Here is a 27,542-nt window from a genome sequence, read left to right on the forward strand (position 1 = left end):
CTTAGTACACTTTTTATTAGTACAGAAAAACCGGAGGGAGTACGATTATTTAAGAACCAGTCCTGAAATAAAATCTAAACTAGTTTCTCTGGTGAGATTTCTCTAAATGGGTTCCTGCCCTTCTCGTCCCTTTGTAATCCCCTGTAGCTTGCCTAATTCTTTTCCTACTTAAAATTTATCCAAAATGCTTATCCAAAATCTAGGAAATGCCCTCCAGCCAACCTCCCCAGATTGCTTGAATTCCATTTTTGAATTAATTCAATTATGCATAAATTTCAAGACGAGAATTGTGGCTGGGTTCGAAAATTTTCGCTGACACATAAAGGGTTAATGGCACGACGAGTTCACCTGCCCCCGGCCTCCATTATCTGCCCTCTGCCCTCTGGCGAGAGTTGATCAAACAAAGGACATAAAGATTTGAGTCCTGGCTCCTTGGCGAAATGAAATACATAAATGTCATTCATTCATTTATGCAAAACTTGTAATAATGACAATCGTCTCAAGGAAGCAGCAGGGGAAGTTCGGGCTGAAGCTGCGGCAGCTGCCTCCGCTCGTCCGTCTTTTCGCACAGCCTTTGCTGACAAGGACCAAAATCCTGTGGCAACAAAAATATACGAAAAAAGTACGAAAACGAAAATGAAAATGAAAATTTTCTGTTGACACCGAAAGATTTTCCATGGCAAATGCTTGTCAAAAATTTGTGTGTACGCGCGCGAAAAATTTTTCAGCCAAGGTGCGACTGAAGCCCTTCCCTTCTCATGGCTCCTTCTGCTCCTCCTTCTGCTGCTGCTGTTGTTGTTGTTGCTGTTGATGTTGTGCGGTAATAAAATTCTTAATGTGCCATTAAATCCTTCCACTGGCAACGTCATCAGAACATCACCCGGCTGAAGTTGTCTTGGAATTCCGCCAGACGAGTGGGGAAAACCTAACGAAAATGTTCGCTACGAAATGGCACGTAAATAAATTGCAAAGATTTGTCGTTCCCTCTTTTTTGTGAGAAATGGGTAGTGGTGGGGGCGAGGGGATTGGTCTGCCCATTTTGGCCATGCCCCGCTTCTTTCCACCTGCCTGCTGTGTGGTTTGCTTGCCTGTCAGGATCACACAGCCAAAAGGACAATAAATGAGTTTACATTTTTGGTGGATAACACTTTTCATCCCCCATCCTCATCCCCATCTCCATCCCCAGCCACTAGGCCCCTGTCATTATGATTATTGTCATTTGGCTGAGGTGATTCAATGCATTTAGATTGCATAATTAAGTTATATATTCCGGACAAATTATTTTTCATACCTGGGAGGAGCGTTGACGGCGCAGATTGTTATTCTATAAGAACTATTTTGGGGGTTATCTGAGAAGGGAAGCATCAATATCTCGCCGCTAATTCAGGGGGTATTCTTGGGAGATCCTCACAAGGGCCTAGATTGAAAGGCTCTACTCTCTACCAAAAATGGTGTTCCAATGGTGGTCCAATTGCAAGTGCGTCTTTAATACACAAAATTTCTTGGCATGGGTGCCGCAGAAATTGCATGAACAGCATACACACATAATACATGTGTGTGAAATATATACAGGATGTGTGCGGGTAATAATGGGGTCTCCGTCTTGAAGCCATTGCATTTTTTACCAGCACATCCGGTTGGGAAAGTCGCAGAGAAATGCAGGACCATTAACTGCCTGAGCGGCACTTCGGAGCCTTTGCCGGAGACGAGTACGAGGACGAAAGCAACGAGCTAAACGTTGACACTTGAACTCCTTTTGATTTCGCATATGTGTGAGGCCGTACTGTGGCCAGCACAATGGCACAATTATGTTAAATATCGACAAGTGGTTGCCCAAGCACCATTTTTGTTCTAAGCGAAAATATTAAACACTCGAGCCCGGTCCACAATCGAAATTGTCTAGGCCGTAGGATAATGCCACAAACACGACGAAATACATGGTAAAGGAGGTTGAGCGCCCTGCCATTCCAGCCCGAGGAGTTATAGGGCAGCCCTTTCGCCCCTTATTGTGGACTATATAGTGATCCGATCCGTGCTTCGGTATTATTTTTTTGGAGAACACAAGGAAGCCATGAGCTGGGAGAAGGGATTGCCCGAAAAGCAAGCAACCCTTGACATAATTTTCAGTTCGCCCGTCGGGCCGAGCGATGAAGCCTTTCCCAAACCTCATTCAGTATTCCAAATTTGTACAGTTCACATTTCCAAATCCTATACTCTTAAGTAAATACTCTTGTAAAAATTCTAAATTTTAGATACTACACTTAACAAGATAAGAGATATCACAATACTTGACAAATGTTTTAGCTATTTTTTGGACAACAGATTTGTTATATATATATATTTCTTTTCGGTGATTTCACGCAATTGTAAACGTTTTCCGAGGTGAGTAATGGCGATCCGCTTAGACATCCGCTAGGACATGCACTCCTAACCCCCCTCCACCATTACCCCTTTGCTGCAGCCATGCAACGCCCACCCAAATCCCTGATCGTCGACTGCTTAAGGCGGCCGCACCTGAGCCTGCAGAGCGTCATCCGTGGCTGGCGCAGTCTTCGCAGGACCTTTGCCTCTGACTCCTTCAGCGACCGAGGCGGCCAGGGCGGTGGTAGTGGCAGGGGCTACGACCGCGGTGCGGGCGGCAGCGGTGGCGCGCCACGAGCCAGTGCCACGTCGATAGTGTCTGGCGATCCGAGCACACGTTACTACACCCGGGGCAACGTGGGCGCGCTGGAGCGCAGGATCAACCGCGAGGACAACATGTGGCGGGAACGCGGCTACGTGGACACTAAGTGGCTCAATCCCCGCGATCCTGCCGCCTACCGCCCCAACTTCCGGCCCACAGAGCCCGTATCTCTGCGGAAGCAGTTCATGCGCAGTCCGGACGAGATCTCCCGCGAGGTCATGGGCCGCGACTGGGAGCGGGCAGTCAAGGACTACCGCCGCTCGGTTCTAACCAGCGGCAACGCCGCCCTGCGCACCCCCTTGGGCGAAGGCGGCGTCTACAGCGGGAGCGACAGCGACAGGGACAGCGACAGAGACGGAGGCAGAGCCGGCGCTAGCGGCAGGGGCGTCCGAGAGCGGCCGCGCAAGACCTGGATGCTAGCGGACCATACACTGCAGCACATGCAGCAGCGGATGACGAAGCAAATTAAGCGGGAGCAGGACCGCCAGCTGACAGTGTGGCAGCAGAGGCAGATGATGCTCCAGCAGGAGGAAAAGGAGCAGATGGAGAACCCGCAGCGGCTACAGTGGGCCAGGACTCCGGACACCTCTCATGATCAGTAGTCGGGATGCGGCGTGGTCGATTACCCTTCCAGGCGTACCCTTCCTTCCTTGAACATGCCCGGCCGAACCAATCGCATCTAGCGTCTAAATAGAGTTCAAGCACGGGCGTAGTTAGTTTTGTTGAGTTTTGGGTGACTTTACTCGAGACGAATCTGTCGTCAAAACACCTCCATCGCAAACACAACTTGAATGTAAACAAAAAAATTTATGAGTCTACTTCTATTTGGTCTTAATGATAAACTCACTCATCGCTAGAGCTGCGGCATTTTGATTTCTGGTGGGGCGCGAGTTGCACTAGTCCTGCAGGGCTTCGGTGGATCCCTTCCTGTGGGGATGTCGGACGCCTTCGCTACGCCCATTAATTTTTACTGCCCCTGGGTTTTCAATTTTCCAGAGTCTGCCACGGGCGGTCGTCGCGAGGGCCACGTGGACCAAGAAGAACGGGTGCCATTTAACGCTGCATAAAAACTCGAACGCAAAGGTCTCGGCCGGAGCTCAACTCTCGTGGGAGGGCGACGATAGCACCTTCTACTATATGTGCCGGAAGCGGACAATGGACGGAGCTCCTCCACACACCAAACATACCTATTCGAGGCGCTAAAAACTAAGTTCCAAGTTCGCAAATTCTCAATATTGTCGGGCCCTATTGGGTTCGGCCAGGAAACTCGAAGAGGCGTGGGGTGGAGCTGGGCTGGAGGGGGAGCAGCGAAGCTGGGGTCGCTGCGGGAGTGTTGATTTAGGGTTGCAAACAGAAATTATGATAATGCCTGTGAAAACAACAGGAACGAGAGATAGAGCCCGAGTGGAGTCGGAGTGGGGTGGGCGGGTGGCGAAGTGAAAACACCGAAAGCAAAGGAAAATATATTAAATGTTATTGAGAGGAACTAATTTTCATTAAAAGGATTAAAAAGCATTTGGCGAAAGGCAAGAGTCCTGGAGAAAGGACCTGCAGAGAAAGGGCTGGGGCTGGGGATGGAGCTGGGGTTGGGACTGGCAACCGCGACGTGGCGGTGGCTATGAATTAACATAAAAATCATAAAAATATGACACTTTGCGAGGGCAGGACCACCACCACCGACCGAAAACGACAGCATCATGGCCATCACCATTATCCCTTCGAGCGGGCGGAGTATGGGGGGCTCAACACTAAAACAAGAACAGTCAGCTTTGTAATTTGGCTCAACTCCAAAAAATATATAGCAAATAACAGCCCATATAGCACTTTAGGCATTGAGAATCGGGGATAGCTGTTATTCGTTGAAAATAAGGAGATTGTATGAATTCGTAGGAATATATTGTTACATAGCACAGTAAAGTTGGGAATCCTTTCACGGGGATTCCGTAGTCAAGCTGGGGAGAAGCCAGAAGCGTCGCGTTAAAGGGGGGACATTGGTGGTAGAGCGCGACAATCACCACGAGACCTTGGGTGCCTGGGCGGCTGGGCTTCGTTGGGTTCGGGATTAGTGGTGGCCTTGGCTGGGGGCAAAGGTGGACCAGCTCCTGCTCGGGCTCATTTTGATGATGCCGAACGCTGATGACGAAGCCCGGCTGCGGCTGCCCCTTTCACCCACCAGGCGCGGTCGCACCTTCCGAGTAGCTTTCGCTGTTTGCTTTCTGCGGCCCTCGCTGCTGCCACTTAGTAACTCACCCGCAGTTTATTATTTTCAAAATATTTAAATTTTTTGGTAATAAGCGAAAAATGGTTTTAATATAACCAAATGGGCGGACCGGAGCGGGCGTGTCTCTCTGGCAGAGCGCGGTAGCCCACCTGGCGGATTTCGGGAGGCGATGGGGGTGACATTAGGCAGTAGACACTTGATATTAGACACTAGATCTTGGGGGGATGATTGGCTTAGGTGTGGGCTTCCTGTAATGGAACTTTCCGGAGAGCCAATGGGTTCAATGCAATGTGTTTTTCAATTTTCTTTTATATTTTATTTGATTCGAAAGAATACTCTAAGATAAAAACTATCATGGCCAATTTTTGGGAAGGCCTCAGCAGCCATTTGCTTTTTCGCCAGACTGGCTGGACTTTTAAATTCAAAATTCAAATATCCAACCTCTGAGAGGTGTGGGGCCTCTCGAAATTAGCTATGCGAATGATGCAGCCATAAAGAAGTTCATTACATGCCAAACAAGAGGAGAAAAGGATGTGGATGGGGGCTGGGGGCTGGGGGCTGGGCTTGGGGACCAGAGTCCGGGAGCCTGGAGCCCAGAGCCCTGAGCTCCGGAGCACCACAGCCGGCGTAGTCCTGTGCCTGGTTCAATAGACAAAGGACGATGGCATCTCCGGGAGTGTTTTGTTCATGCATTATAATCATTACCATTATTAGCATTATTGTCAGCCGGAACGGAGCTCAGACTGCGCTGAATTATGCAATGCAGTCCGCTTTTTGGAAATAGTGAATGGTGACCCAACAACTCGTTCATTTCATTTTCGTTTTCGTTGTCCTTGTTGTCAAATGCAAAAATCGCGGGCCGAAAGGCAGCTTCCTTTTCCTTTTTCCTCTTTTCGCTGGAATTTTCCAAAAATTCTATTATTATTAATAGAGGCGAGAGACAGAGCGGAAAGTCGAAAGACCATGACGACTGAATCCTTAATTCTGAATTTGGTCCACCATCCTCCATCCTGTAGCCTTCGTCCTTCTTCCTTCGGCGACTGGTATGCGTTGTCTTTGCGCCCGAAAGCCGACTACAATAACCCCGAAAAATGCACACAGTTTGCATTATAATGCGAAATTTTCGATTGCTCATTTGTGGCATTTACTTTTTACTATAAAAGTTTTATAGCCAGCCAGAGAAGAGGCACAGCGAAGACGTCTGCACTTGAAGAAAGTCCTGCAATAAGTTGGCTATTAATGCCCTTAGATGTCCGACGCTTAGCTTGAAGATTCTCCTTCAATTGATACTCGGAAAAGTACGGGAACCAAAGGGAGCAGTTCCCTGTAGGGTTATTTAAAAAACATTGAATCCATCTTCCTCGCTTCCTGAAGGATTATTTCTCAGTGTAATCGGCAACGACATTGCTAGGACTGGGTTCTGGGATCTGGGAGGACGGCAGCAACAAAATTGTATACAATGTCATCAACGGTGGCTGACAATGTTCGTGGCGAGGAACGGGCCGGGCCGAGGAAGGGCTCCGGCCTGTGACAATTGTGTGCAATTTTTGGACACTAAACTTAAAGGATTACTTTTGGCTAATTTCGCACTGCCTTTCCAATGGCAGGGCACAAAGACCCTCTTGTTGTCTAGGCCGCACGACAAAATCTTTGAGGTAGTCGCCACCCTTTGTCTTTGGCAGGGCAGGTGTAATGGCGGGGAGGCGCTGGCTGGCCCTTTAAGGCGGGGGAGTTGCTTAAATTTGCTCCTTAAAGGATCAAGGGGGCAGTCCCTGCGCAGAGTCTCAGCGATCGATCACCGGTACTGGCTTTAAGAATCCTTTCCGCGTCTTCAGTGTCGACTATCCTGCTGCCACAGATGCGAGGCACTCTCGTGTCTGTTAGTAAGCCATAAAAGTGCCAAGAACTCATTGACTTATGAGGAATTAGCTCCGCCAACTCCCCAGAAAATCGGCCGAGTGAGGGGAGAATCCAAATTGGATTCCCCCAGATACACATCCGCATTTCCACGGAAGTACATACAGCGGCGAATAGCTATCCCTATACAGATATATAAATTAGCATTTCGGACGACCGTCGGTCGCCTCGGAATGGCTTATTAATGGCAAATTAAAAGCAATAAAAAACAGATGTGCTTAACTTGGCGCATTCCCGGGGCGTGGGGGCAGTGGGGGCAGAGGGCGGGGCACTCTGGGGGCTACATTTTTTCGCTCATCAGGAGCTTCGGGTGCGCACCTTTTGCCAAGTTCGGCGACTTTGTTGTTGTCGTTATGAAAATTACTTTGCTCTTTGCTGGGAAAAGTGGCAGCGGCGGGGTCTGGGCTGGGGGCGACCTGGGGGGGGAACCCCAGTCCCTCCCCGGCGCGTTCTGCGGAGGAATAAAGTTTTGCATTCGAAATTTCTCTGTTGCGTTGCCGCTTTGCCGTTGCCTTATGCAGTTTATCATTTTTGCAAGCTTTCTCGCTCTTCCAGCCCCATTATCCTGGCGCCACGCCGCCCGCCATCAGTCCTCCCCCTGCCCATCACTACCCGCTATCCATTCAGGTGGGTAATTTTAATTTTAAGCTTGAGTAATGACAATATTTACTTCCACTTTCGCGTTATAGTCAAGCGGTACATGCTTTAATGGCGTTTTGATTTGAGATTTTCCACTTTGGCCGCACCCGGCGCTGCCTCCTGCTCCTCCTGCTTTCCTGGCCCACGGTTCTCTCCAGCTGTCGTCCTCCGAATTATCCTTACGCCGACGCTCCGCATGTGCAAATTGCGAGGATCGTGCAAATTGCCAAGGCCCTGGGAGGAGGCAAGCAGTTGAGCGGAGTGCGGGAGTGCTGTGGAGTTGCAGCTACTTCATTTTTGAATGGGACCTAATCATGGGTCGTAATGGCTGGATTTTTCAGAAAGTTTCGGTCCCGCAGCCCTCGTCACACACATTCGCGATTGCAGTTAAACTCACAATGAGAGGCACACACTTTATGACCCGGCCCCCTACCCGGGACATGTGTATCCTTGCGATAGCTCAGAAGTTGTACGGGGAACTTTGCAACGTCTTAAACAATTAGATGCATCCGTTTTGAAGGATTCTGATAGGGAATTGTGGAACATAAACAAGTGTCTCCCCCCCTCCGTTCAGGCGGGTCCTTCTTCGCTGCCAAGATCAACAAAAGTCGTAAAAATATAAATATGAGCCTGTGCACAGGACACACGGCTGCTGATATACTGGGGCGGGCGGGCCACTCGAAATCGTCGACATTGTCTATAGGAATTGTTGTGCCTGGCAGACAGATGAGAAAAATTTCAGCGCTTGTTAACAATGCAAACACCCACACACATGGCGTGTAGTCTTGCCCCTCCCACCGGCCACTGCCACCCCTGCCACAACAATTACACATCCCGCTGATAGGACGAAAGTGGGTGTGGCAAAAGTTCAAGGAAAGTAAAAAACAAAAGCAATTGCCGCCCTCCATCCGCAGACTCAACTCCTTCGTTCGCGCCCTGCTCCTGAGTCGTATCTTAGAGGTCTTCTCCGGTACACTGGGAGAATATAGTGATGCTTGTGTGGCTTGCTCCTCTGCGGGCTCACTCGCACAGTATTCCAAGGCCCTCCCGGTCTGGAGCAGTGTGCCGAAATAGCGAATATTTCGTCTAAACTGTGAGCGGGGCACTAATCTCGTTTATGTTGCGTAAAATGCATGTAATTCGTATAAACAAAGCACAAGACATAGGCTGCTCCTTTTCGTAGCTCTTTCTTTTTATTTTATATTTTGTGGGCGGCAGGGCGTGGCTTTCGCTGATGCCTAGATAGAGCTCTGATAATTGTGTGACATATATGTGAAATGAATGGAAAGAACAGTGGAACCATGGAGTTTCGCCCCACTCTGCTTTCATTTAGACTTTCGTACACCCTTCCGATGTATTCTAAAAAGACATGGGGATCTGTTTGATGTCCTTAAGAGAAGGATAATACTTTCGATTTAACGGCTCCGGGAAGTCAAGACTTTGGATTTGTGGGTCTAGGTTCTCTTTATCCAAAACATCACCGCACTACGTAGTTTGAGGCTATTCTAATATGATTACTGTAATCGCATATGAACTATGATACCCCAGTGGCAGAACTCATTGTTCCGTTCAATGCGGGACGAGCGAGAACATCAATGAGCAGAAAAAATTATAAAGCTCATCAAAATGTGCACTGAATTGTAAAATTGCCGCATGGTTGGGGGACTGGCGGGCAGGAGGTGGTCCGTGGGGTGGCTCCACGTTATGTGTGTACTTCTTATCTGAGGCAATTAAAAAATGTCTCTTACTTCTTGCGTTTTTTGTTTCTGACTTCCTGGAAACGACATCGTCGTCAGTTGCGAAACAACAAAGACGCCTGAAAATCTCGCATATGAATTTTCTTGAAGGGGCAAAGGGTTAAGGGCGCTACTAGGGGGAGTGGTGGATAATGATGCCAAGCAGCAAGGGGGCTGGGGCGGAATTTTCCGCAGGACATCCTCCAGGCAGGCCGTAAAAGTTTTCCCTTTGTGTTGATGTGTTTATTTATGCCGACTCTCTCCGCTATGATTTTACTGATTTGCTGAAGAATTTCACACGGCCTCGAATCCTTCGGCCTCCTTCTTCTATTTGCCCTCCAAAACTAGTTATTGCTGGAAGCAGTTGGCAAAAATATCTTGTCTTGAACTATGACTACCTAGTGGCAGTGATTTCACTGCCATGGCTTGGTTTTCCGACCCTGTGTTCCGACCCATTTGCCATTGCATTAGCGTTTCACAGTCCTGACACGCTCATAAATCTGGCGTTTAATCAAATAGCCTGACCGAAGCCAGCTGATTGATTGAAATGTCACACTAAATGCGCTGCCGCTTAGGCAAATAAAAGAATAAACAAATAAATGGAGAAAGCATCTAAAAATGCCAAATGAAACATAAATGTCACAGGAATCAGGAGCGTGGCCACACATAGAGGGAGGGCCTGGCGAAGGATTTCCACCAACCGCAACCCGAAACACAAAAAAGCCAAAAAGTGGAAGTAAATCCCCAACCCCCTTGTGTGCGTTCGTTTTGTATTTGATAAGCATGAAAAAATGCACAAAAAACACAAAATTGTTTTAAAAAAGGGAATCCTGACGGCGGCGGGGTGGAGTTGGGTCTGGGTCTGGGTCTGGTGGAGTGGAGTGTGTGGGTGACTGACAAAAAGGACCGACTGATGGACCTTCGCCCAAAAACGGAATCCTTAAAAAATAGTGCTACTTAAAAGTGAAAAGTGAAACAGAAACAGAAACAACCAACGAAGAAATGAAAAGTGGCTGGGAGTGCTGCGGGTGGAACTCCACTGGCCGGCAAAATGCTTTATCGTTTATACTTTTTATTTCTGCGTTTGTTAAGTTGGAAAAATGAGCCTCGATTAATTTAATAGAGACAAAAAGCCTTCGCAAACAAACGAGCCTCGAGTTGGCAGCGAGATGGGGCCGAGGGTGGGACGAAAAAATAAATAACAATACACATGAAAAGGATGTGGAATCTCTAAAAAATACTAAGCACCGCTGCCCCAAATTCGAAAAGGAAGTGATTAGATGCCGAGATACGGCATCTCTGGAAGCCAGTGATCTTCCCATCCGCCCAAAAGTACTTGGCTTTCCCGCCTTCGATCCGATATCTGATGCGGGATGCGAGAGTACCCAACTGACCGCTTGAGTGGCGAAAGCTCCCCTCGGGCTTCGTTCCCCGGACAACTTTTCATATCAAACAAGAACGATAATATAAAATACGGACATTTGTCTAAACGTTTAGCCATTTATTAGGGCAAGTGTCCGAGTATATCCCCCAAAGCTTAGTGGTGAATAAAATCGGAAAAAGTGGAAATGTGGAATGTGGAGCGGAGCATGTAAAACTAATGAAATCCTCGGTAATATGCCCTGGACCTTTGCTATCTGCTGGGGACTGACGAGAGCTTGGAGCTGGAGACGCCTCGGTCTCGACCGAACCTAACCAAATTGAATATGCAATGAATTGTAAAACGCAAAAGTTTTGCATAAAACAAGAAATATGTACTAAATATACATTTTTTATAGTGGAGGGGAGATAGCGTGGTCAGCTTTTCGGATAGAAAAAATGTACGCACATTTTTCAGCGCATATTATGTAATTTTTCACATTTCTCCACGCTCCAAAATGACCAAACTGACCATTTTTTCCGTTTCGTTCTGTTTTCCTTGGGATTTCCATACCAATTTTTTCGTGTGTGTGTGTAGAGTGTGTGTGGCTTTTCCTCAGAATGAATGAAAGTACTTTCCTCCTCTGAAAATGGGGAATGTGTCCAATCAGCTGGCTGCAGTCGCACGATTGGTTGTCCCGGCACTCGTGGCTCCGAAATCGAAGGACCTCGTCGCCCCGTCTCTTTCCGGCGCCCCTGCGCTTCGGCCTCTGTCTCCTTCTCTCGGGGCATGTGTGTGCGTCCCCGGGCGTGTGTGTGTGGGCAGCTATTGATATCTGATGCGTATTCAATAGGCTTCGATGCGGAGGGTACTCGCGCACGCGTCTCCCGTGTCGGGGGGTGGAAAGCCCGGACACGGCTGCAACCCTTTCGCGCCACAAGGGGTGGCCCAGGAAGGATACAAGTGCATAGTGCGTGGAGGCGACACCTTCACACTTACGGGGCCCGACAGGAAGGAGTTCCTTGGGGACAAATCTTCCAAAACTACTGCTATTCGCATCCAGTCCAGGATAAGTATTTAGAACGCGCGGATGTATCTCATTTGCGTTTCCAGGGTCTACGCAAATGTGCCAATAAAAATACTTAAACTTCATTAATAAACAATTATGTGCCCGTTACTACGAGCTCGGCGCAACGAATTAATGGCTTTGTCGGCTTCAATAATTTTAATGTCTTTTTGCAGACTCCCCTAGTCCGTCCTACCCCATCAAGGCCGTGTCCGACTACCCACCTCCGCCGCCCATAAAGGTCCATTAAAATGCCAATGTGTTCGCTACACTGTAGCAGGCCATAAATTAAGGGTCCCCAGTCAAAATAAACGGGGAGGGCACTACCAACAGAAGCAAAAAATGGAATAAATATTAAAACAGAGTGTGTGTGATATTTATAAATGAGAGCCGCTAGGATGCTTAGGGCCGGTTTAATCGAGACGGGTATTACTGTGGAAGCCATAGTCAAACCTATGCGGGAAAGCCTGGCAGATCGAAATAGGTATCGCCTAAATAGAAAGCCATAAGGAAGTTAGAAAGGAATCTATTATAAGATGGGACTACTCATAACCGGGAGGGTGTGCTGCTGAAGGACTAATAACGAAAGTGCTACCCTGGACCACTGAGAACTCACCCATGCCCCGACACAAATGATAATACATTATCAAGCCCGGGCATTAATGAGCTGGAGCTCAAACACAAATAGAATCTCTCCGGAAGGGTTCCTCGTGGGTGGGTGGGTAGGTGAGTGTGGGTGTGGGTGGACGGGCGTTTGTGGGAGAGCTATTAAGTTTATGGGCCGCAAAAAAAGGACGAAGAGTCCATGGCAGCAGGCGCGGGGCGGCAAGGAACGATAGAGATAGAAGGTATCAATGAAATGAAGTTTCTCCGGGCTGCCAAATAATTTTATAGCATATTTTTCGGCTGTTTTTATATTTATTACATTGGGGACTTTTCATTGTTACGCATCGGTCGTTTGCCAGCCGAATACCTCCCAGAAGCCCCGCCCGAGCCGCCCCGCCTCGCCGCGGAGTGGAAGTGTCTTGGAAGATGTACGGCCCAATCCTCCCCGCCGCCCCTCCTCTCCCGGCGTCTCGTCCTGGCTCCTTGCGACGGCCGCCGTGTCTCCCCTTTCGGCACTGTTTGTTTTGGCTTAAATTAACAAATGTGCTTTTGTGTGATAATTATAATTTTACATTACCTTTTGTTAATTGTTTGGCGCTGTACGCCGCTGCCCGCAGTGGGTGGTTCTGGAGGTGTTAAAAGGACGCAAGATGATAATGTGGCCCGTTATTAGTTCCAGCATCGCAAGATGGCTAACCAACACAGGCACATGCCCGAGCCCCGCCTGGGTGTGACATATTGGCAATTTGATCAGGCTCGGTGAGCGGGTACAGTGGCGGGTGACTCGAGTGGTCCCAGAAGCATCTCAGGTCCTTGACACAATATTTCGAATAGTGGGCGAATGGTGGAGGTGCCTGCAGGTCCTGGCCGAGCGGAGATTCGGGAGGTCTGACTCTAGAAACTTTACCGCCACTGTACATTCCCACATGCGTGTGTGGCCCACACCCCTTCCCCGAATGTGTGTGTCTGTTACGCATTAATGGCACAAAATTTTTAATGATGTGCTACGTGTTAAGTCATCTCCAGAGTGCCGCAAAAGCAGAAGCAGAAGGAGCAGCGGCTGGCGCCGGGCCAGCAGGCTAACGTGGAGGTAGGACGTGCAACATCCACGTTGCGCAACAGCAACATCACCGAACCATTGCCAAGGTAATAATCGTAAGCAACAAAATTGGTAATTTTTGGGAATATGTTCTGCTGCGGGACAGGACGGGCAGCGAGGCAGGGCCCCACCCCATCCGTCCTATAGGATATGTATATACCATACATATACATATATAAAATTGTAATAAGTAAAATTATGTTTCCCGCTTAGGATGTGCTTCCAGAGAGGCTTCATTAGACCTTTCGCTCCGCCCGCCTTAAAAGGTGTTGAATGTTCCTGATATTTTTTGCCGGCTGTGGCTGTTGCTCTTGCTCTGCTCTGCTCTGCTCCGCTTGGCTTTGCTTTGCTGCATCTGCTTTTGGCTAATAATAAAATAGTGTTCGTTGTGTCGCAGCTAATAGGCTTTTTGGTTAATTAGAAATTTTATGTGCCACCTGCTAATGGCTGTGGGCCGCATTCGGTGGTTTGGTGTCATTGCGGCAGGTGTCAGCGGCAGCGGCAGCCCCGATTGGCGGTCATTGTGGCGCTATTGCTTTTTGAAGGAGAGACAGGATTCGCTGAGACACTTAACAGGCCATTGATGGGGCCTCCTTCCTAAATAGTTTGTCGAATTAACCAGAACCGGGGTTTCCCAATAAGTACTGCCCCGCTCGCCCCAACTTTTCAGCCAAGAGGGCCTCCTGTGTTTGCTTAACTTCGAACTCAACTGCCCAGCGTCTAATTGGAACACCATCCCGCATTCGACTGGCGCAGCACAAGGAATACTCATCAAAAGAGATACAAGTAGGACCCAGAAATGGGGGACCGCTCGGCAAAACTGTTTGAATTATTTGCAACATTTGTACAAATTAACTTTATGACCGCTGGCTAAATACAGTCAAACATGGCTCAGCCAGGAGCAGGCGCGGGGGGCCAGTACAGGTGGGCTGGGGGAGGCCCAGGTGGGGAGGTGCAGGTGTACAATGTGTATACAACACACAAAGCATAACAAGGCAAACACAAAATATGAAACGAGCAGAGAGGCAGAAAAACGAAAAAATATTCCGTATATTCTGTCTGTTTTGGAACCAGACGATGGAGGGGTAAAAAAATTGTAAACATTGTTCCCGCTTCATTGTTCGTGCCCGGGTCCGGTCCATTCTGCCTCTCTTCCCCCCATCTTTCCTCCTCGGCTCCTCTGCGCCTCTGTCCAGGATTTGTCACTAGTGACTGGGCTTCTCCTCGGCAGGAAAGGAGCTGAGGTTCAGTACCAGCCGTTCCAACCAATCAGCCACCCAATCAGACTAACAAGCCCAAGTCCCAGATTGCATTTGATGTCAGATGTCCTTTGCCTGCGCCTCGGATGCACTGGCAAAAACGAGGTGTAGATGAGGGCTGAGGGAAGACCATATCTCGGTCAATATCTATCCGATCCTTAAACGGGATGCCTTTTCGGAATCGTGGATCGATTCTCTACAAATCTGCATTAAAACATGGGAGGTCAATTTTTTTGTGATTTTTTTCAAATTTTTCTGAGGGACCCCCTTGAAAGTTGGTAAAATGGAACATCTCGAAAATATGGCCCATCCTGAAGGCCATATCTTGGTCAATATCTATCCGATCTTTAAGCGGGATACCTTTTCGGAATCGTGTATCGATTCTCTACAAATCTGCATTAAAACATGGGAGGTCAATTTTTTTGTGATTTTTTTCAAATTTTTCTGAGGGACCCCCTTGAAAGTTGGTAAAATGGAACATCTCGAAAATATGGCCTATCACCAAGGCCATATCTTGGTCAATATCTATCCGATCCTTAAACGGGATACCTTTTCGGAATCGTGAATCGATTCTCTACAAATCTGCATTAAAACATGGGAGGTCAATTTTTTTGAGATTTTTTTCAAATTTTTCTGATGGACCCCCTATAAAAGTTGGGGGAGTCGAACACATCGAAAATATGGCCCATCCCGAAAGCCATATCTTGGTCAATATCTATCCGATCTCTAAGCGGGATACCTTTTCGGAATCGTGGATCGATTCTCTACAAATCTGCATTAAAACATGGGAGGTCAATTTTTTTGAGATGTTTTTCCAATTTTTCTGATGGACCCCCTTCAAAATTGGGGAAATGGAACATCTCGAAAATATGGCCCATCCCGAAGGCCATATCTTCGTCAATATCTATCCGATCTTTAAGCTGGATACCTTTTCGGAATCGTGAATCGATTCTCTACAAATCTGCATTAAAACATGGGAGGTCAATTTTTTTGAGATTTTTTTCAAATTTTTCTGATGGCCCCCTATAAAGGTTGGGGGAGTCGAACACATCGAAAATATGGCCCATCCCGAAGCCCATATCTGGGTCAATATCTATCCGATCTTTAAGCGGGATACCTTTTCGGAATCGTGGATCGATTCTCTACAAATCTGCATTAAAACATGGGAGGTCAATTTTTTTGAGATTTTTTTCCAATTTTTCTGATGGACCCCCTTCAAAATTGGGGAAATGGAACATCTCGAAAATATGGCCCATCCCGAAGGCCATATCTTGGTCAATATCTATGCCATCTTTAAACGGGATACCTTTTCGGAATCGTAGGACAATGGACCCTCGGAAAGGCATGGATATATCTTTATGTGATACATAGCATTGATTTCCCATCGATTGTGTGCTAATACTTTACCGGAATGTCGATTCCTCGTTATTCTGCTTCAAAATATGGAACCAAAGCTTTATTTTCTCAGTGCAGCTTGTTCAGGTGCAATCCCTGTCACAGTCCACATTTTGTTTCCTTACCGCGCTGACTTTATTTACATGGACAGTCAAGAGGCAGAAGATGAACCAGAAACCAGAGCTGAAAACCCTTGGAGCGGGAAAAGAAGGGCAGACGGAAAATTGAGGTTGATGTGAGGTTGGCAGCTTCGAATGCCGTTTGCCAAACTGCAGTAAAAACTCAATGATTTAACAATGAATGCAGCCAGCCCCTCGCGGAGACGCAACCGGAGAAACTCGGCTGGTGCACTGAAAAAAAGCAGAATGGCTCGAGCCTGATGAAGGAATACAAATTGGCGTGGAACTATCTGATTGGACTCTCAGAATTGGGATGCTCAGTGTTTATTTTTCGCCTGTAGCAAGAAAGTCAGCAAGCTATACAAATATATCCAACTCAAAGAATACAAAAAAAATTAAAGCAAAACATTGACAGACAACATGAAGGACCGAAAGGATCACGGGGCTGCCCCTTGCAGGCCGCCGCCTATGGAGGCAGTGTGCGTGTCGAAGGACGAAGGACGACCCACTGCTACTGCAGAAATATGAATGCCTCACTGGTTCAAAATGAATTAATAATCAGTAATTCTTGAACAAAAAAATGAGGCAAAAAACCGAGCCAGGCTGATGGGGCAAAGGTCGCTCGCTGTCTGCCTTTGGGGCCGACCCCCTTTATTTTTTCTCCCCACCCCTGCAGGCTGCAGTGACAAGCTCGACCGGACGCGGACCTGGGAGCTTCGGTGGTTGACTGGTCTGTGACTGATTGGCGCAGCTGAGCACCTGACTGAACCACCACCCCACGGCCCCCTGCCCACGCCCCTGCCTAAGTGGGCTGGGGACAGGAAAGGCCATGGATTTTAATTACAAGAAATTGTTTGCGTTTTTTTTGCTCTGCTTTGCGAAAGATTTCGCGGGCAGAGCTCGGTAGAAACAATGGACCACGTAGTGATGTCTAAGTGACACGCTTGTACACATATTTGCAAGAAGCAAAGCACGAAGAGGTCGTGCATTAAGACACAATAAGTAGGAAACCGAAAGCGTAGGGACAGTGCTCGCAAACCAGGCCCTTATGTTTCAAATACCTCCTGTAGGAAAGACCTTTCCGATAGATCTACTTGGCTTGTATTAGTGACGAATATCGTTACAAATTTATCAGACTGTCGTGTAATCAGTGGCTTCTATAAATCAACTCCTTTTTTCCCGCGAAAGGTGAAAAAATGAATTTTATTACCTTAAATGTGAAATATGGTGGGAAAAGCAGAATGCCGTAAAAAGGAACTATTGTCATATGATTCGACTCGAGTTTTTTTCGTTTCTAAAGCCACACGCCCATCGTTATGTAATGAAAAGGGTTCGACACCGAGGCGGGATGCTGGGAGGACAAGGGACCACAATGACGTTGGACAAACAAGGAGAAAATGTGGAAAAAAACGGGAAAGTACACCAAGTCCGAGACCGTAAAGGTGGCTCGAAGGAGAAAAATACCAAAATTTATTGGACATTTGCACGACACCCATTTAATACGGAATATTATGTTATGTAGGCATTGGGGAAAGCTTCTGTTGAGTTAGAGGTCTTTAAGAGTAAATGCCCTATCTCTGATCAAAAGCGGCTTTGACCACAGCAGTTCTGGAACACATTTATCTATACAAATACTTCTAAGCCGTATTCTGATTCATTTTCGGCAACGAATTAACCTTTACTCCCCGGGAACTTCATTTTATTATGTGTATTGCCAGTATCCCCATAAAAGCGCAACAAATTACGTGTCAAACGGGGAAAAAATAAGAAGAATACCCACTTTTCTTGTCGCCTTCCTTGCGTATTAAAAAACAATTTTCAGGAAACACACAAGGGACACGCGTCACAGAAGGACGCCGGGAAAAAGGACACAAGAATTGGCCACAAAAGATGCTAATGATTTATTTAATCGATTTGACCATGAACATATGTTCGGGCTAAAGACAGCAGCGTGTGAAAAATGGCCAAAAATTCCGGGCCACACTCGGGACATCCTCTTGAATTTTATTTCCTTTCGCCCCTTTTTTGCGTCCATTTTTATGTCCTCCTCGGCCTCTTCCGTGGAGAGTCAAGTGTCCGGCTGATCTTTTTAATAGTTTCGGTTACGCAATGTTGACAAGGGTTCTCGGACAGGAAAGGGTCAGGTCAATATGCGACGAAAGGGGTCGTTCGGCTTTGCGTGTGAATAATGTTAAACGTTTGTCAATCTGCGTGATTTGGAAGGTGCGAACGGGGTTGACCGCCGCCCCTGGTCACGAATCATTAACTCCAATAAATGTCAGCCGGCGAAGGGGACGTTGAGTGTCCAAGGTGGGGCTTTGCGCCGATTATTCCCGAATCCTTCTGGGAATTTTAAGTGGCTATTTAGCTGATTGTGGGTTCCCAGGATAGTTCCTACCGGATCGAACATTTTCATAAAATCATGTGTAATATTTTCCATTCTTGGCCCATCTCGGCCCAGGACAATGATTGGGGGCTGGGAGAAAGCCGGAGCTGAGGAAGGGAAGGTTTCTTTAGAGACGTATCTTTCCAGGGGTGTGGCCCTCAAAAGAGCTAAGAAAAGGGGGCGTCTAATAAATCGGCGCCAATATATCAAAGACTTAAATTTCAATTTTTTAAAATTCCCTGCCATTTAAATGCACTCCTTCGTCCGAGGGATTATATGGAAATAGGACTGGGGTGGGGGCGCCAATTGTTATGGTTGGCTGCTAAATGATGCGCGTGGGGCAGTGGGCGGGGCTGGCCACCAGCCCGGTGGCGGGACGGGGTGGGGCGTGGCATTTTTCTGTGCAGAATTGTGCCTTTTTGAGTGAGCCAGGAATTGAATATTTTTCTTTTTGCTCTTCCAGAATTTTTTCTTTCCTAATTGGTTGTTGTATTTGTTTGTTTCGCCCCGTTGTTGTTGCTTTTTTCCTCATTTCGCTTCGGCGACAGACAACGACGCAATTCTTTAGCATTTTATTTCAATTTTCTTCCTTTTTGTGGGTGGCTGTGGGTGGCGGGCACTGCACAGCACATTTACTGCCTCATCTATTTAATACCATAAATAATTGCATCTAATTAAATATGCTTAAATGAAAATGTCCGCTTTTCTTTACCATTTTTTCCTTGCCATTTTCCTTCGTTTCGTTTCGTTTTTTATATTTTTTTAACCATCCCGGTTACGTGCCACGAGCTGGCTGCAGTTGACGCGTGATGGAGCGAATGTCATTCGAAATGAAATTCAAGTTCCAATTTGGACGGAGCGGAGGACCATGGCGGCGGGATGGGGATGGGATGGGTGGCTTGGGGAAGGCCAGCGGGAGTGGGTGGTGGCCTGGGTGGCAGGAAGAAAACACAAGTATCAGCGGGCAGGAGGACAAGGCAGAACAAAAAAGGAAGAGAATTTAATAGTTTTCAATTAGGAATCGTTTGCAGCCTTTCTTTTGGCACCCGCTCTTTTTTCGCCCGACTTCTTTATGGCACACACTTGATGCCACAACCAATCCACCCACTCGCCGGCCGCCCGCCCGCGTCACTTTCCCTTAGCCGAGTGTCAAGCAAATGAAGTCACGACTCGCCCGCCCACTCCGTCTCCCTGCCCACTCCTGTCAGTTTCGTTATTTCGCTTTTCTGCGCCCTCTCGCCCCCCAGCGCTACCCTGTAAGCTTCTAATTAGAGTACAGTCGTACTAGTCAGGCTGTGATTAGGCCCCACACATACCTGTTTCCAGTTTATGAAAATACTCCCCTCCATCGAGTACCTAAGATTCAGAAGGAGGTGGTGGTGGTGGGAGTATGTCGTGTCCTTCAGAGGTAGCAGCTCTTCGCCCCTTTTCCGCAAATATCATTGCATTCTTCAGCTCGCACCCCTTCAGTGCTGTTGTCGCTCTTTCTGCTTCCTTTTAATTCAGCGTAAATTTTATTTTATTTTAATTTCGCTGCATTTCTTTAAGCTCGCTCTTCAGCCGCCCCCGGCAGCCCCCATCTCCACCTTTGACTTTGTCTCTTCACGGGCCAGGACCCCCGGCTCTCATTTTGTTGGTGTTTCTGGAATAAGTATATAGCATTTTTTGTTTGTGTTTTATTGAAATGATGTTTCGTTTATTTTGTCACGTGACTGGCGATGCGACGCAGTGAGTGTGTACTTATCGCCGACATTGCTTTAATTAAATAGTATATTTTACTCGGCCCGAGGCAACAGTATAGGCTGGGAGGGCCTTCAGTGGAACTACTGCCTTTCTTGTATTTCACGGGCGGCTCTGAACAGCTCCCATTATTATTCCGAGTGTCGCCATCGATTATCCCTGTTGGCAGCTGAACTTTTTCCGCGCTGCAATTCTGGGAATATTTTGTGCGAGCTAAGCTCTTAACACTCTATTGAGACATGTAAAGTTTTAATAGCATTTGCGGCCCTCGACCCCTCCCCCAGCCCCCGAAGATGACAGGCCCGCGGACCGACGGAGGAACGAGGCGGTCTAGGACCTTGTTTTATGGCCTGCAGCAGTTTCGTGTTTGAACATCAAAAGTAATAAATTCATCGAACTATCGCCGGGCCAGAAATGCTCCCATCGGATTCCCCACGACCAGGTTCCAGGTTCCAGGTCGGATTTCGTTGTTGTTTTAGGTCGCGTCTCGTCCTGGCGGCAGTCCTCCCTCTGCCTTGGGAAGTCCTTCCTCCCACGTCCCTGGCTTTCTTGCCGTGAACTTTTGCCCGCGCAGTGTGCTGTTTTGTGCCTTCTCCGGTTTGTTGCCAGTGCTGCTGCAAAGTTATTCGGGTTGCTGTCTTGACTTAAGTGGCGGAGCGAGGGGGACCCGCCCAACCATAAATATTCAAGGAAACAGACGTTGAGTGTCGCCGGAAGTTCACATGTATCGGCTTATGTATTGGCCTTCGATGTCTAGGTGGAGGCGATGGATTGAAGCGGCTGAGGCACTAAAGGGTATAAACGTTTTAAAGTTGCAACCGAAGTTAACTCACCGCTCCGGAGTGGGAGAAAATTGGGTTACCTCACAACTGAGCAATTGCCAGTTTCCGAAACACGAAAATCCGACCTCCGGCCGCAGATCGGAGCCAACACGCAGCCTGCAGCTCATAATGTCCGGAGATAAGCCCTAATCGCGGCGCTACACCGATCTGGCGTGCGGGATTAGACCAAATCCAGGCCAAGCGCGCCGGTATATAGGGGGAACTGGGGCGATCGGCTCCCAGTTCGGTTCGCAATGACAACGCGTCATTTTGCCCTCGGGCTGTTGGCCCTCTTCTCCGTTCTTCTCTGGGCGAGAGCCGAGAAGCCCTACAGTGTGGAGCTAAACTCCTTCGACAAGGACCCGATGATCGACAACCAGGAGAAGTGGGTGGACTGGGGGACTCTGCGGATGAAGAAGGTGGGACGCAACGAGTTCGTGGTGGCCGGAGACTTTGAGTTCAAGCTGAACATGGGCGATGAGCAGAAAGTAAGTGGGAGACGACTTGGAAGTTATATCCTTATAGTCTTTTGTTGATTTAACCCCAGATAGCCTTGCGGGTTTTCGTCTACGATTCGGCGGCTAAGCAGAAGGGTCCTCTGGTAATGAATGTGAACAAGCCCTTCTGCCAGTTCATAAATGAGGACAAGGACACCTATCCCGAGATTCAGAAGTCCTCGAACTTGCCCGAGCAGGGCAGTTGTCCTTTTCCGAAGGGGCAGTACAAGATCGAAAATTACGAAATGGAGACCAACTTCCTGCCCGACGACGCCCCCAAAGGCGACTACATTATCGAGCTGAGTCTGCAGGATCGGGAGATCCCTGTGGCAGGACTCGTGGCAATAGTAACCCTCACCTAGTGTAGAACGCCCTTTGTTTTTTTTTTTAGTTTAAGATCTTGGATCCCCATTGACACCACAAGCGTTCCGGCTTCTTGCCCGTATATATATTGAAATGTTCAAGTTTTATATCCGTTCTGATTTCAAAACAACGATTTCGCTTTCAAAGACACAGAGTGGAGGGTCTTTTAGTGAAGTTGCACCGCAGAATTTCTGCTTCAACACCTTGCCTAATTGAAGCGTCCTGCCGTGGCGTGGGGAGTCCTTAGCAACGAAATTTAATGACGAATGTGTGCCATTTTTTCGCACTTGTTCGCCTGGAGATGATTATCTCTGCATTACAATCCATTGATTCCACTTAGGCAGCGCTACAATTGCACCACCTGCTGGGGCAGGGGCATGGGAAGGGGCATGCAGGGGGCATACAGGGGCTTACAAGGGGCAAGGACGGCGTGTGCCGGAGGGGGCGGCTTTTCACACATATGCGACACTTAATTAACAAATATGCATTACAAACACCCGCAACGAGCGGCAATTGGTTGCTGCTGTCAGGCCGAAATCCCTCGGCATCAGCACCACAGTCCTTTGCCCCGCCCCCACTCCCGCCCCCGGCTGCCAGACCCTTTATTTGCAGGGCCCTGGAGTGCCGGAACGACCCCCTTCGGCTCCGTGGCAACGGGTTGCATGGTTTAATTGAAAAATCATATGCAGCGCGCATAATTATGTTTATTGCAATAATCCGATGCAAATTCGCAAAAACTCAAACTGACACAATCAACAAATGCTTTAGACGGCCTCGTGGGCGGCCCTGAAGGGGGTTGCATCAGCTCGTTCAGAATCCAGTAGGTGACTTGCAGATACCTTAGGAAGTGTACTAGTAGATTGACTCAATATGGGCACAAATGAGAGATTATTTATCCCCCAGATAGGCTGGCAATAGATACTACAATTTGAATGCCAAGCCTCCCCCATGATATTTGCCACAGCCCTGGTCCAAAAGGCTCTGGCCTCACACCCCTACCAGCCACCCACCACCCGGATTTCGCTTTTGTGCATCTGCATCTGCAACTGCAACGGCATGGGTTTCTGTATCTGCAACCAAACCCCAACTGTATCTGTTGCTGTAATGCCGCGCCGTATCTGTGTATCTGCGTATCTGTGGAGTTGTTGTTTTCGGCTGCTGGCGCGCATTAAATTGCACTTTAAATTGCACATTTCAACGCCTACTGATTATGACAGATAATTATGTTATCGAGTGCCGCCACACGCCTGCCACCCTCCGAATATTTCGAGGGGCGAAATGTTCATTTTGATTTCCTGCCACACGTGAGCCACATACGAGAAAGAGTATGTTTTTCAAGGGAATTATCGGGTGGAAGCCTTTTCTGATATGATTCGTCTGAAGTTTAGGCCTAAGCCTTATGTATTTTGCTCATATTTAGTGCGACTGGAGTGCTTGTTTCTTGGCCCGCGGAAAAGTCACAGGCTCAGTCACTCAAATCAGGATACGTCGCTTTGGGGACATGCCTCCCCGCGCCAGGAGCCGCTGCCACACCCTTGAAAAGCCACCTTTTACTTCCGCCGTCGCACCTGGCCCTGGCAGGTACACATATTTTTAATCATCATTAACAATAATTCGAGAAATACTTTTAATTTTCTGTTCTCAAGACGCCACATGTGTGAGGGGGCATGGGCCGTCTGAGCCCCGGGCCTGTTGGGTTTTGTTTCGTATTCCCCTTTCTACTTTCGCCTCAATGACATTGCACTTACTGGCCCCCTGTCCCCACCGCCACCCCGTTTTTTGTCGCCTCTCAAGATTTATGAAAAAATTGTATTTCACCGCCCGGGCACCCGGGCGCCCGAACGCCCTTCGCCTACCGACTACCGCCCACCGCCTCCTGCCTCCCGCCCCCAGGGGATTGTTTTCGACGCCTTTGCTCTCGAGCTGTTTCCTTCACTCGGCTCCGGGTTCTTTCCGGGTTTTGGTTCTTCTCCGCTATTTCCTTGTGTGCAATATTAATTATTATGGGCGCCGCCACCCACACAAATAAATCATAAATTAAAATCCAGGGCGGGGGCTGGGCAAGTGGCCACACCCCCGCTCGCAATTTTTATCATTAAACGCATTTGATAATTAAAAATTGTCATTTTTTAGCAGCTCCTCCGCCCTTCGTCCTCCTGCGGTGAAATGTCATTCCGCGGAACAGAAAAAAAAAAAATACAGAAACTTTGGAAAAAAACGAAAAATATTAAATTACCAGCGGGGAGGGGTGGGCGAGCCGAGGGGCATTTATCATTTTGCCAACTGTTTGTTTGATAAGGGAAAAGAGCAAAAAAATATTACCGAAGGCGACAGGGGCATAAATAAAAATTAATTGGTTCAAGAAAGAATGCAGAGCAGAGGCACATAAATATTACTTAAAATAGATTTCGAAAAGCCGACAAACGCCATGCGAACCTGAGCCGCGTCGACTTTTCCTCACTTTTGCGACTGCATCTCCTAGGGTTTCATTTCATTAAGTTCCAGTTCCGCCGGCTCCGGCTCTGGCTCCGTCTTCGATTGCGACTGCGAGGAAACCGAGCTAGACAGCCGAGCCATTAAAAGTAATGCCAAAAACAGTGGAAACCATTATAATTGTTGTTAAATGAACCAGATGTAGCCGAAGGTGGGGGAGTCAGTGGGCCGCGGGTCGGAAAAGCGCAGCAAGCGCCGGAAAATCCAGGCAGAAAGCTCTCGGCAAATGTGTTTCCAATTGATGGAAACCTGTTTGTGCTTCGTCTCAATTGCCCGGGTTTCTCGGGAGAAGTAAACAGAACAGGTGGAAACTGTATCGAGGAGTCGGAGAGTGAGGCCCGGCTGTGTGTATTTGTTTTGTCTTCGCCTTCTGCCAAGTTCTAATTTCAGGCACGACACGCTTAGAGACCCAGGGTCGTCAGTGCCCTTTAAACGTAATCTCTTTAAATATCAGATTCAAACATGATAAGTGTCGGGCCCAACCCATTCCCCGAGTTGATGGACTCTCAGAAGCACTCCTCAAGCCGTGTCTGCCTGCAATTCACGCGCTATTACCACTTTTCGAAGTAATAAAATATTATTAAAATATACATCCCGCTCAGCGGCTCACACACACAGCCAGCGGCTGTAAATCAACGTCTCGATGACATTAAAATAAAATTTTAATGCCGCCACAAAGGATAGAAAGCGATGGGGGGTGGTGGGGCAAGCAGACAGGATACAGGAGACAGGAGAGGCATCCGTGCTACTTTCTTGGCGCTTTTTGATCGAGAAACTTTCCACGTCTGTAGTTTTTCAGTGGGTGGTTTTGCGCCAAGCAGTCTCGTCATTTTCACCTTGGTTACACTGCAGTGTTGTAATTTATTTGAATTTATCAGCATTGCATGCCCCAGCCCCAGCCCCAGCCCTAGCCCCACTTTCCACCCCCGACTCCCACCCCGTCGATAAATTGCCGACGTCTGGGCCTCCTGCTCATTTCCCCGGCTCATGGCTCACGGCTCACGGCAAATAATTGTAAATATTTGATACACAATAAGGCAATAAAAATAAAATTGAAAATTTTTCGCTTTGTGCTACATTGCGTTTGTTATTATCATCCTGCGTCCTTCGTGCCTCGTCCTTGTCCTGCGCCCCTTGGCCTTCGCCAGCTTCCTGTCTGTCGTAAAGGAAATTGATACATAAGTCATTTTTATTGGCATATTCTTTTGTGTAATTACATCGCAGGTAATTTAAATTTCCTCCGCCAGAGTAATTTATGCCAGGAAGGCGAATGAAGCCCCATTAAAAATTATATTTCGTTTGCGTAAATCGCATCGATTTACGATTCCCAAAAATATAAAAAGGTGATCCAGTGGGCCGTTTGTTTATTTTATAATTCTTTCTGCTTTCGGGTTTCGCCACGCCTTCTGGCCTGCGGTATCCGTCGCCTTCCCTCTATCAGCTATCCTGCACCCTCTGCACGAGATGCTCCAGGACATTCACGCAGATGCAGTAGATGAAGATGATCTTGAAGCAGTGCATGCTGAACTGCAGCAGGATCATGTGGTCAGCGGTCATGGCTGACTGCCTGCGGGTCAGTTGATCGCAGGACCCGGGAGGGAGAAAGGATCCGCCACACCAAGACGACCTGGAACAAATCAACAACGGCCAGCTACCTTCACATTTTTAGAAACAGACTTGATTTGACGGAAGCTGCCAGGCAAACGTTAGAATTGAATCAGAATATTTGGTAGGGGTTATCTATTTCAGATGCGAAGGCTACGTCCTGTCCAGAAGCCAATCCATTTATAAGAGGAACTTCTTAAACGCTTCCCAGATCTATTCTTCGCCGAGGGAGTCTGTAAATATCGCCCACTGCGAAGGCTGTATCTTGGTACCCGATTCTTACTTAGGCGCCCCCCTAAATATGTCTCTCCAGCATCCTGGAGTGCAATCTCTAAGCGCAACCCGTTAAAGGATGTGTGTGCCTTCCGTGTAAGGACAATTAATTCGAGTATTCCCCTTCGCAAGTTGTTTATAGCGCGTTTGTTGGGTGAAAGAGTCAAGTTTGGAAAGTTGTTCCGGCTCCACCACTTAAATGTTCAATTTGGGGTTCCGACATTCCGCCGCAATATCCCCGGAACCCCCACCCCGCCCGGCTCCCCCTATCCGAGCCGCTTTTTTGGCTGCTTACTCTATTACCTATGTGTATTTTCTGAGCTCTTTTTTGGCGCAAAGTTTTTGCGGCTTTTTCAATATTTTATGAGTCAAGCTTTTGCGTTAACACCTTAAGTACGGAGGGCATTGCGGTTGGTTTGGAAAGCGGCGGCAGCCCCCGAGAAGCCCCAGCCCGCTACTCGGAGGGCGAGTGTTTGGCTTTGGCAGGAAATAACGCGCAAGTTATAAGTTTTAACTAGCAAGCAGCTTGGCTCGGTCCACAAGGCTCCCGGACTCCGGCCCTGCTCTACGCCACGCCCCTGGAAGCCACAGGATCGGGCCAGGGAACTCTGAGAAGGGTGTCTGCTGAAGGACGACTGTTGCGCCTGTTGAGCAAGGATGTGTTCTTGTTGTTCCTGGAGCTGCAATGAGGCATCAAATATTGCACACAAGCCGACTAAGTCCCTCCCCGAATTCTCGCCATCAGCCCCCTAGATTCCTGCAGGCACAGAAAAGGCGTGTACCTTTGCAATCAATAATTTATTGTGATTATTGTAGTGTAGTGTAGTGTTGTGGCTCCACTTTTCCCACTGAGAGTTCAAGGATCTCTTCCTTAGACTTCCTGTTGCCCAAGTATTCCTTTCTCTCAGTGCACTTCATTGTACACGTCGACAACGATTTATTTCCCAGGCAACTTAAGGGCCCACGCCCCGCCTCCCTCCCACAGAACAATGCCAATTCATACCGCCACGCCCACTCGCCCACTGGCCCACACGCCTCCCTCCGAAAAGAGTGGGCTGAATGGAAAGTTGGACGGGGGACTTTGGCGCCCAACTCAATGAGTCGAAATTAAACAATGCTAAAGATTAAGTGCAGATTTTGGACTTTATCTGCTTGTGCCATAAATTGGTATTTAAGGATACCCCAGAACTGTCTATAGCACGCACACACGCGCAGAGACACACACGCTAAACGTATTGTGTGTGTGGGTAGTCGAGGCACAAAC

The 27,542-nt window shown here is 48.1% G+C and overlaps 3 protein-coding genes across 3 annotated transcripts; 2 read left to right on the forward strand and 1 right to left on the reverse strand.

Annotated features, from left to right (window-relative positions):
* The first annotated feature begins 2,128 nt into the window (after positions 1 to 2,128).
* Positions 2,129 to 3,541, forward strand: LOC6503828. Its single transcript, XM_001963643.3, has 2 exons — positions 2,129 to 2,382; positions 2,462 to 3,541. Exon 2 carries the CDS (start codon positions 2,464 to 2,466, stop codon positions 3,283 to 3,285), a length of 822 nt encoding a protein of 273 aa, XP_001963679.1. The 5' UTR covers positions 2,129 to 2,382; positions 2,462 to 2,463; the 3' UTR covers positions 3,286 to 3,541.
* A 17,735-nt stretch (positions 3,542 to 21,276) lies between these two features.
* LOC6503829 lies at positions 21,277 to 22,061 on the forward strand. The gene is made up of 2 exons (XM_001963644.4): positions 21,277 to 21,535; positions 21,595 to 22,061. The coding sequence occupies exons 1-2, from the start codon at positions 21,302 to 21,304 to the stop codon at positions 21,904 to 21,906; spliced, it is 546 nt and encodes a 181-aa protein (XP_001963680.1). The 5' UTR covers positions 21,277 to 21,301; the 3' UTR covers positions 21,907 to 22,061.
* Positions 22,062 to 25,570: 3,509 nt separating this feature from the next.
* LOC26514577 lies at positions 25,571 to 26,106 on the reverse strand. Its single transcript, XM_014905734.3, has one exon. The coding sequence runs from the start codon at positions 25,955 to 25,957 to the stop codon at positions 25,838 to 25,840; it is 120 nt and encodes a 39-aa protein (XP_014761220.1). The 5' UTR covers positions 25,958 to 26,106; the 3' UTR covers positions 25,571 to 25,837.
* Between the last annotated feature and the right edge of the window lie 1,436 nt (positions 26,107 to 27,542).

This window comes from Drosophila ananassae, chromosome XL (genome assembly GCF_017639315.1).
Source record: "Drosophila ananassae strain 14024-0371.13 chromosome XL, ASM1763931v2, whole genome shotgun sequence".
Lineage (NCBI taxonomy): Eukaryota > Metazoa > Arthropoda > Insecta > Diptera > Drosophilidae > Drosophila > Drosophila ananassae.